Source organism: Chenopodium quinoa, unplaced genomic scaffold, assembly GCF_001683475.1.
Source record: "Chenopodium quinoa cultivar QQ74 unplaced genomic scaffold, ASM168347v1, whole genome shotgun sequence".
NCBI lineage: Eukaryota > Viridiplantae > Streptophyta > Magnoliopsida > Caryophyllales > Amaranthaceae > Chenopodium > Chenopodium quinoa.
The window spans coordinates 1434921-1446338 of record NW_018743099.1 but is presented as its reverse complement, the minus strand read 5'-3'; the positions used below and the strand labels follow the sequence as shown (position 1 = coordinate 1446338).

The window sequence follows — 11418 nt, the reverse complement described above, 5'->3', positions numbered from 1 at the left end:
ATCTTTAACAGCCGATTCTTGGGATAGTGGTTATAAATATCACTATTTATGTGTGACTTGCCATTGGGTAGATGATCAATGGATGTTACAAAAAAGAATAATACATTTCAAAATGCTGGAATACCCACACACCGGCATTAACATTGCTCACCATTTAATGCAAGCAATAGACGAATACAACCTTCGAGATAAAATGATGTCTATGACTTTTGATAATGCAACCTCTATGACATACACAGCTAATCTTATCAAACAAAACTTAACCGATGTACTATTAGACGGTGAAGCTCTTCATACTAGATGTGTTTGCCATGTACTTAACTTATGTGTACAGGATGGAGTTCGGGCAATTGGCCCATACTACAGCAAAATCAGAGATGCTATTATGTCTATTAATAGCTCTAACATGAGATACCAAGAATGGAAGAGTTTTCTAAAACAACAAAAGATAAGGGTAATAAAAATTAGAACCGATTGCCCAATAGGTGGAATTCCACCTATGACATGTTAACAAAGGCAATTGAGTACAAGGGCCCGTTAACATTATTTTACAACCAAAAATTTCCACAAAATGCTTTGTATGATGATGATTGGAATAACTGTGAAAGATATATGCAATTTTTACAGTTATTATATAACATGACGTATTGTTTTTCTACTGTTTACAATCCTTGTGCTCAAAACTTTCTTTCTAATGCATGCTTACTCGCCCAACTTTTCGCTGATCATCGCCATCAAAGTGATTATGATCAGTATCTTCCAGCAATGGAAAAAAAGTGGCGTAAATATTATAGTGAGATTCCTTTGATTTATATTTTTGCTTCCATATTAGATCCTAGGCAAAAGTATGAAAACACATTTATGTTAGTTGACATTTACTTTCAATGCATGTTTCTTGACGATGATGTAGAAAACTATAAGACTAATGTGAAGGATCAGTTTTCTGCTTTATATAGAGTCTATGAAGCCAAATATGGCACCGTTCCTCGCTCAGGGCCTTCCCAACCATCCAAAAACGTAAGTAAGAAGGCCAAACATTTATTTTCACAAGCTACTAACTTGATTTCAAGGTTTTCAGGTGATTCATCAATCAGGAGAACGCAAAGCGACGTCTCGGAGTTGCAGATGTACCTGAGTTACGACTTCACCAAAGGCATGGACGACGATGAGATAAACAGCCTCGACCTCCTTGCATGGTGGAAACAACAAAGCTCGAAGCATCCAACTTTGGCGGCAATGGCACGAGACATTCTTGCTATCCAAGTTTCCTCCGTCGCCTCCGAACGAGCTTTCAGCGCATCCGGAAGGGTTTTAGACGATAGAAGAACAAGTCTAAAACCCGAAACACTAGAAATGTGTGTGTGTTTCAAAGATTGGTTGGATGCGGAAAATCGCTCACAAGACCGTTCTTACGACCACAACGACAACGAAGAAGGAACCTCCGCTTCCGGTTCGGGTTCGGCTAGTTCCCAATCTATGAAACTAGCCGATGACCTTGAAGGCGAAGGCGAAGACGAAGACGAAGACGAAGACGAGCAAGAAGAAGGAGAACAAGAATAGACAATTATTGTATATTGTACGATTTTAAAAATATCAATTTTATCATTTTCCAATTTTTGTTTAATACCATCATTGTATGATTTTTATCATTGTTATCATTGTACAATTTTCTCAACTCAAGTAATAATAATATAAAGTACGCATTATTCACATCCAAAGTCCAATTTGCCTTTTTTCCCCGTTTTGTTACAATTTGTAAATTCATATTAAAAAAAAATAAAATTATACCAATTACTAATAAATCATAAACATTAAATTTTAAAGTAATAGTATAAAGTAAATATATAAATATAAATATTGAATATACAAATTATAAAACATAAACATTCAACTTATAATTATAAAATTCATAACTTAATAACTTATAACTTATAAGTTATAAACTTATAAGTTATAACCTTATAAAACTTATAATTATAATTTTATAACTTATATACATTATAAACTTATTAATTTATAATGTTGTCATATAAAAAAACAAAAAAACAAAAAAAAAAATAAAAAATAAAAAAAATTTGAAAACTGCACCAGCCCGCAGGCCGGCACGTGGCCGGCACGGCACGAGGGCCGTGCCGTGCCGTGCGCTGGCCTGTGAAAATGGCCGGCACGGCACGGCACAAAATCCTGGGCCCACCGGCACGACGGGCATGGCACGAACCAGCCCGTGGCCCGCCAGGCACGGCCCGCGGCGGCCCGGCCCGGCACGGTGCCCAGGTTTAATGACTAACTTTGCCATTATATTATATGACTAAATTTTAACCTTGATCTAAAAATTACCAACTCACCCTTGGCAATACCATACCACCATACCACCATGGCGCCACCAGTGCCCACCACTTAAGCCACCCCTACCTACCTAAAAGGCCGAAAGAACCCACCCCCACCAAATCACCCACCTATGTCTAGAATCTACTGAAAAATCCCCAATAGCATTTATTAATCAACTTTTGTATTACTTAAAAAATGCTCAATAGCATTTATTATTCAACTTTTGTACTACATAAAAGGTGCTCAAAAATCTACCCTGTATAAGCTCAAGTTTATATACATATGCACTAATGGCATGTCTGAAATTCCAGAAATTAAAAAGGGGGTAATATCTAATGGGGTAGATTCTACTTGAGTATTGATTCATAGAGTAATAATTCATTTTCAAAGGTTTGGCAAGAATCCTGTGGTAAAGACAACCACTTCATGGCAATCGACGGCAACAATCATGTCGTTGATAAATTCGAGACCACCACAAGCATCACCTCACTTGAAAGATCCAAAGTCCTAACCTTTTGTTCGACTATCTCTTCAACCAATGGCTCAATTCATGATACTTGTTTGTAATTTGCTAGAATTGATGAGCTATGGTGGCGGCTAGCAGCTGCCATCGGGAGGCTATAATGGCGGCCAACAACTTTAATTGGGCGGAGTGATATGGAGGTGAAGGAGGTAGTATAAGCAGGGGAGAAGGAAGATACAGTATAACAATGGAGAGTATTTATTTTTTTACAGGGGAGATTGTTACCCTAGGGGGGGGGAGGTGGGTAATTATTAACCCTCTTTTTAAGGAAATAGATTACCCCACTAATTTCTACCAAAAAAAAGATTACCCCACTAATTAATTACCCTTGATCCATACTAAAAAAAATCCAGAAATTTTACTCATGTATTTTTCCCCCTCCCATTACACCCATTCTAGGCAGCCCCTAAGAGTTAAACTACATAATCTACATGAATACACATACATAATCTACATTTTCCCTCATGAGGAAGGCTATCTAATACTCCCTCCGTTTCTTATTTCTTGCAACATTTTCCATTTATGGAAGGTTCACATTTCTTGCAACAAATGTTCTTTTTTCCTTATTTAGTATATTTTAGTAGGTCAATTTACCTTTTTAACCTTGTTTATGTATCATTAAAATACTAACTGCCCCAAACTAATTTATAATGAGATTGTTAAGTCTTCATCATTTACTAACCATTCCCACCAAAAAAATCACAACCCTTTTATCTCCCCTCTATCTGTATCCTACTGATTGAAGAACAAAACTCTTCATCTTCCCAACCACCTCATTCAATTCATCTCCAGATTTTTCAACTACCTACAATTACTCCATGGCTTCACCGTCTCTCTCATCTTCCTTTAAATTCGACACTTTCTCTCTCCTGTATTTTTGGAACCCTAGTTTTTCTGCTGTAACTCGCCGCTTTCTCCTTGTTCCTAAATTTCCACCTTATCCCCCTTGAAGATCTAGCTTTTTTCCTCTCCAACGACCATGAGTTCCTCTGAAAAAACGACCCTTCCTTGTTTTGCTTTGAGAATCTCCCCCCTAAACCACCAAAGGATGACCTCCCTCCAGGTGCGACTCGATACATCTGTGAGAGAGATTCTGGGAAGATAAAACCCTTGCGCCATGCTCGGATGAGGCCGCTTTCTTGTAGGGTTCGCCATGGTGCGAAGCTTGATGTGCCTTCTGATGAAGAAAGTGAGGTCCAGTCTGAATTGGCCGGGAAAACCCCCAAAAACCCTATTGAGGTTTCAGATCTGGAAGAGGAAACTAAAGGGCAGGGATCTGTGAAGGGGGAAGGTGTTGGGTCTTCTAAAGGGGTGGTGATTGAGTTCGCTGCAAAGGCGGCGGTCGAAGGTGGTGATTCGGTGACAGCCAAACAGCAGAAGAAAGGGTCCCTCTCAGGGATGAAAAGGGTCATATCTAGGCTACCTGTTGATCCTGAGCTTCTCTGTGATGAGGATTACATGGATTTTCTGAGGGATATGCATCCTGATTGGTTCTCTGCCAATTAACCCTGCAGCATATAACCTTTCTTCTCCTCATTTCATCTTTATTTTTTCCTCCATTTGGTTTATTGTTGCTGGTTTACTTGTGTTATGAGTCCCTCTATGATTGTTGTCTATACAAGGAATGTTCTTATTATTGTGTTGGATTTGTTTGTCTTGTGATGAAGTGTGTGTGCATATGGCTTGTGGTACTCTCTGTGTTGGTTGTTGTGTGATGCCTTGTAACACCCTAGAAATTCCTTTCTTTCAAAATACACGTTTTGCCCTGTTTAAAAATTTAAATAGGAATATCTAAGATATTACCGCCACCGTGAAAACGGCTAAGTCAACCATCAAAGACACACAGCGGAAGACTAACTTTAAAACCGTTCAAAACAAGTCAACTTGAAAAGTCAACCAACGAAAGTAAAGTCAAAACCAAAGTCAAACGAAGTAAAAGAAAACCATCCTACAACTTGGAACCATTGTAGGCCCTTATTAAAACCAAACCGACTTTAAAACTTTTGCGTTAGTCATGCATGATAATAATATCATAAATAATTAAAGCGTTAAACACATCATATACTTATAGAAACTAGCATGATTCGCTCTTCACCCATGCCCATTCATGAATATGCTTCATCACCTGAAAACCTCCTCTCTACTTGTCCCCACTACTCGCCATTAGAAAATGGGTCGTCGTAGGGCCAAAGTAAAGATATGGCCAAACACACAAACACACACAACAACAAAGCTGAGTACATAAGCGTAAATTAGCCACACTAACATGCTTTCACCTATCAACACACACTTACCTCATTGCACCTGTTCACAAGCATACACACCAATCAACAAGACACAATGACTAGACACTAATTAATTCATTTTGCATTGATTACGCATCGAACGGGTTTCCACCTCCTAACCTCCCCCAAATAAATTTGAGGTTAACTGACACGGGAGCTAACCGTGCCAGCGACAAAACCACTCAAAGGTGGCGGAATTCCTGCGCATAATAATAATAATAAAAAAAGAATATACAACGTCCTGTACTCCATTAGAAGTTATGGTTAAATATAAAACCCCATAACTCCCCCCATTGTTCATACTCAAGGTATATACGTTCCAAGAGTTTTGGTGCGTAATCTCTTTCACTTTACGTTATTTACATGTTATTGGACTTGGTGATGACTCTCAAAGCATAATAAATCAATCAACCATAATTATTCAATCAACCAAACATACCAATTTAATTCTTGAATGATTAGTGGCCACATATTATTTAATGTTGAACCCTTTTTAATTCTACCTCAGTGTCAAAGACAACTTAAACGCATAATGCGCCAAAAATCCTATCCCTCGGTGTTAAAAACACCTTAAGTGCACAAAGGCACCAACATACAATTTATTCCTTGTGTACATAGACACTTATATAGCTCCTTCCTCATGCTTAAAGCATCAATAAAAATTATTTGAACCATAATAAAATTCCTTTTCAATATTCCAAACATAATTAAACATGTAGTTTAATTAATCATGCCTTCTAACATGCCATAAATAAAAATGTGGTTCAAACACAACATGCCCAAAATATAATCTTCCAATCTATAACCATCACAAATAATTCATGCTTCCCAATTCAATCACAAACATCATAAATTCACAATTCCATACATAAACCTTAGCATGATACTACTTGTAATTAATTGAAATCAAACCTAGAATGATTCTACATCACCAAAATATGCTAAGTACGCGTACGTACCTCAAATAAGCTCTTAAAATAACCGAGTACTCTACAACAATTCTCGAACCAAGTCTCCTACATAAAGGGACAATAATACTACATTAATTACCCTTGTATACACAATTTCCAGCAACTTAAGCTCACTTTAAATAACTTATAATAATCTGAAAATTATTTAAAAACCCCTAATTAAACTCCTTTTTAATGGATAATCACACCCTTTTATTAAAAATCACAATTATACTACTTTAAATAAAATTCCAACATTTTAAACTAATCAAAAATCCTTTAAAACTTCATCAAAATACATCTTTATACTTAAATTATCCATAGAAACATTAAATTATCTCATACCCCTTTTAAACTCAATGATAAAATTTAAAGCATAAAAAAAACTTCGTTAAAAATCAAAAACTGCTCGAAAATCGTATTTATTAGAGGCTGAATTTGGCCACGAGAGGGTAGTGCACATTACCAAAGGTAGTGATTCTTTCTTAAAACGTTGTTTCCACTCGAAACTACTTTTTTTTATCAAAATTGGAGGAGTTTAGAACCTGATCGGGATTAAAACGAGATTAATATTAACAAACGGAAATCTAATTATTAAAACATGAATTTGCGTGTTCAAAATAAATCTGGAATTAAGTTAAACTAATAAGTAGTTATAATCACCGAAATTTCAAAAAAAATTTACTATAAAAGCCCTAAATCGATTATTCATAAAAACCCTAAAATCACTACAACAAAATAAAGCAAAGGTAACAATGAAAAACCATTGCCTAATATAAAAAAAGTGTTGCCTTGTAGCTAAGGCAACACATATGAGGCGTAATTTATGCCCCCGTTGTCTATTCATAAGGCAACACATTTTTATTCAAAGGCAACAATTTTGAAAGCCAAGGTAAAATGATACATAAGGCAACACTTTTACAAAGACAACAAATGAAAAATGTTGCCATCTAAGGAGATAATGAAAAAATGTTGCATTTTCAAACAATAGTTTTGTTATTGTTATCTTTTCATGCAACAATTATTATATTTGTTGTCTTAGACAAGAAAAAGGTAACAACTGTTGCCTTATATAGTCTAGAGTAACACTTTTTTTTTCCGTTACTTCAGTTCAAGGTAACAAATAAATATTATTGCGTTATATTATTAAGAGGAACATTTCTGTAAGTGTTGCAATCTTAAGTGTTGCCTATTCTCAGTTTTTTTGTAGTGAATCATGATTTTCAATAATTAAAAACCCTAGATTATAAAATTTACAAAATATGAAAATTATAAAGTTCAATCATCAAAATACAATTTGATACTAATTAAATTAATTTCAAACAATAAAATCAAAACCCATAAATCAATAATTATAATTACACAAATTAATAAAACAAAGGAGAGAGAAAATAAGACTAACCTTTTTGTGTGGGAAATTTTTGGGGATTTATAGAGTAGAGAGAGTAGGGTTAAATTTGGGCTTATAAAAATGTGGGCTTGAGTTATGGGATAGGGCTTAAGTTATAGGTTTTGAAATGGGTTATTCCAATAAGAGTATGTAGGAATAATTTTACATTGCCAATAATTAATAAACGTTTGGCCCAAAACATATTTTACTTTTATAAAACTTTATATTTAAAATACTTTAACCCTTTAAAATATTTAATTAAAATACTTGAGCCCTTGACAATACATTTTATTAATACTTAAATACTTTATAAAAATACATAAAAATACGGGGTATTACATGCCTTAAGTTTTGGTTAAATAATGGCCAGGGGATTGTTTAATTGATGAATGATGCAGTGTTATGTTAGGAATTTGGTTAGCCTGTTATTTGCACAAGCCTTGTGGTACTCTCTGTGTTGGTTGTTCTGTGATGCCTTGAATGTTCCACTACTAGTCAGGTTGTGTTGTTCTTGAGTTTATATTACTAAGAGTCCCACTCTTATGCACATTGACAACCCTATGGAATATCTTTGTGCATATATGTCTGTGTTTCAACTGCCCCCCTAAGATCTTATTATGTTATGCCTACCCTCTAAATTTGTTTGTCATGCTATTCTGTTGCCTAATGAAGATTTGGAGTTATGAGTCCCAACCTATTTGATTTTATTTTGAGTCCCAACCTAGGTATTGTCTTACTATGCCTTATTAGATTGAGCCATATGATGAAGGGACTCATTTGAATAGCAGTTGCTAGTGGTAGCATTCTCCATCAGTGGCCTTATGGCACTGGTGTTGAGGTAACAACCCTAGCTAAACTGAGTGATATACACATACCCTTGCTGATGGTCTTTCAATCTTAGGTTTTTTCCATGCATGCATTCATATCAAAGTAAAAAACATCTTACCATTTAGTCCACAATTTCCAAAATACAAATCCCCTTACTTTACATGACTGCCTTACATCTGTTGCATTTGTTTCATCAAAATACACATAACCTAAGAATTACATACTAATACTAGTAACATGTAAATAACAAACAAAAATTCTTACCTAAGTGAGCAAAATACTAAGAAGGTTATGTGTGGCAGTCATACATACTTGTGAGGGACTTTGCATTCCATTGTCTTTAGTCAGCATCAACTTCCATGTGTAGATCTTCTTCTGCTCCATTTGTTGTTGGGATGAACATTGTGTCTAGATAATTGACTGCATCATGTATCAACTGCCTAGGCACATGTAGGTGTTTAGGTAGTACACCTAACTTTTCAAGCCTCTTCTTCTTCATATGAAGAGGTGAGAAGTTGTTTCCTCCCTGTTTTTCAAGGACCTTGATCATGACTGACTGTAATGTGAGCCATATGTACTTGTTTGCTTTTACCTCAAAAGCATTGTATGCATTGGTAACCTCTTTGATTAAATCATCCAAAGTTGTGGGGAAGGATTGATATTGTAGGGACTGAATGACTTTAAACAACCCTAGGTCTAAAACATTCAAGTCAGGAGACTGAGCTGGTTGATAAACCATTTGAATATTAAAACCATTACCATGACAAGCAGTAAGAAATTCTTCATCTTTAGGGATTTGATGAGGCCTTGCATTGTCCCATTGAATTTTCACATTTTTAAGGACAGTCTCTGGCCATTGTTGGTGTATTGCTGGTATGATGTGCTCCATTAGCATTTTTCTGATTTCATCCTTGTTGACATTCTGTACAGCCTTTGTTTCCAATGTATCAGCTTCTTTGTTTTTGCTCTTTTTCTTTACCATCTGTTTTATCACAAATGGAAAGATACTATACTTTCCATCATGCAAAAGAGTCCCATCTCTTGCATATATTGGTTTCCCAATCATAGCCATGAATATGGCCTTGATCTTGAACCTCTTACTCTGTTGGCACCTGTATGGATCTTCCTCTTTTGGAAGGAGGTAGAATTTTCTGGTTTCAGGGTTCAAGTAGAACCATTTTTCATCTATGTGAATGACTTCTTGCATGTCAAAAAACTTTGGGTCCCCTTGAGTTGGAATTGGGTTTATATGACTTAAAACCACTTCAACCTTGCCACTTATGATTGGATGTCAATGCAGGATGGTTTTTGCTTGTATGTGTCCTCAGTCTTCCTTTCTTCCTTAATCTGTGAATTGTTGAATGTGAATTGTTGAATGTGAAACATTTAGTGCACCTGCATAGCTTCTCTCTGTTGTTCTTTTGTATAATGGCACAGATTGCTACCATTCATCAGAGTACTCTTTGGGTTTTGGACCAGTCCTTCCCAATTTTTTTGATCTGACATCAATGACATTCCCCTGGGCCATTTGTTTTTTAATGTCTGCATACAATCTTGACATTGTTGATCTGTGAATGTCATGCTCTCTAGCTTGTTGTGATAAAAAAAACCCCTTGGCAGATCTCCTCCTTGCATTTTTAACAGAATGACATCCACTATTTGCCTCTTCTGTTTAATGGTGAGGTCCCTCCTCTTCTTTCCTTGTTGCTGTGTCTGTTGATTCTGTCAAATCTGAGAGTATGCCCACTCTGCAGCATACTCATCCTCTGAATCTGTACTGGACAGTGATGAGTCACTTGATAAAACTTCTTGTTCTTCTCCTAGCAACTGCTCTAATGAAAAAAAAAAATCTTCCATATCCGTTTCCAGTAACAGATATTACCTTGTTCTAAACCAGGTATGGCGATGGTGATGATGGTGAGGATGCAACTTTTTGGACAACTCAAACGGAACCAGCTTTTGGAAGAAATCTGAATGATGCCGCTGCCCCTAATTTAGCACTAATTATTTTTAGGAAGTAATTTGGTTGTATTTATGGTAGTTGAAGAACTTTTTTAGTGCTAACTTTTGCTGATTTTAAAGCTCATATGTATTCATTAGGCGGTAGATGAAAATGTTGGTGTATGACAATTATGAAACTCTGTTTTTGCTTTGAACTATTTATACCCTCTCTTCCTTGGGGAAAAAGAAAGAGGAGGGAAAAATTAAGTGCCTAAATTCTGATTTTTAAAATTTGGTGAAAATTTGGGAGGGAAAAGTACACCCTCCCAAAAATCAGCCCATGTCAAACTTTAAAAAAAAGGGTGGTCCCTTATACTTCCTTCCATTTTAAAACTTAATCACATGCTATTAACCTTACCTTTATTCCCTTAAAAATTTTGACTTGGGAATTGTGCTACCCCCCTTTGTTGTAAGAAATAAGAAACGGAGGGAGTATTTATTTTTCTTGCCAATCTAAAAAAAAAAACCTGCATATATAACTAATAGTATTTATATTTGCCCCTTTTCTTTGTATCATGAATGACAAGCTTGTTCTATCTTGGATGATATCCACCTTCCAAACAATAAGCCTATTCATACTAGTGCTCAAGCTCAACCCTCCCCTATTATTATATCTTGGTCCCCTCCCCAGGTGGGCTACTGTAAGCTGAATTTTGATGGTTCCGCCCTTCACAATTCAGCATTTGCTGGTGTTGTTATTAGAGACCATTTAGGGAATCATTATGCTGGCCGTACTTACAACCTAGGCTTTGCCTGACTTTTCTCGCAGAAGCCTTTGCTCTTCGCAATGGCCTCCTCTTAGCAGAGATCATAATATCTTCAATATCTTTATTAATCCAACACTTATTTATATCTTGTAGAGTTAATATAAATGCTCTTGGAAGCTCTAACTGTTGATTAATAATGTCAAGCATATTTTGGATCCTTTCTTGAACTTCAAGTCCCAACATATCTACCAAGTAGGAAATCGGGTAGCAATTCATGTTGTCTTTCTTGGATATTCTACTCCGATACACCAAGATATAGACCCTTTTATGAACACAATTTTTTTTTTTTTTTTTTTAAATTAGGACACAGTCTTGCAAGAAGACATTCCTAACCTACATTTGTAGA

At 35.9% G+C, this 11418-nt stretch overlaps 1 protein-coding gene across 1 annotated transcript; it reads right to left on the bottom strand.

The window, feature by feature from the left end:
• Positions 1 to 8644: 8644 nt before the first annotated feature.
• On the bottom strand, positions 8645 to 9511 carry LOC110731907. The gene has a single exon (XM_021911825.1). It carries the CDS (start codon positions 9509 to 9511, stop codon positions 8645 to 8647), a length of 867 nt encoding a protein of 288 aa, XP_021767517.1.
• Positions 9512 to 11418: the final 1907 nt, after the last annotated feature.

Coding starts and splice junctions, on each gene's coding strand:
- LOC110731907 (XM_021911825.1), bottom strand. CDS start 9,511: ATGCAAGAAGTCATTCACATAGATGAAAAATGGTTCTACTTGAACCCT.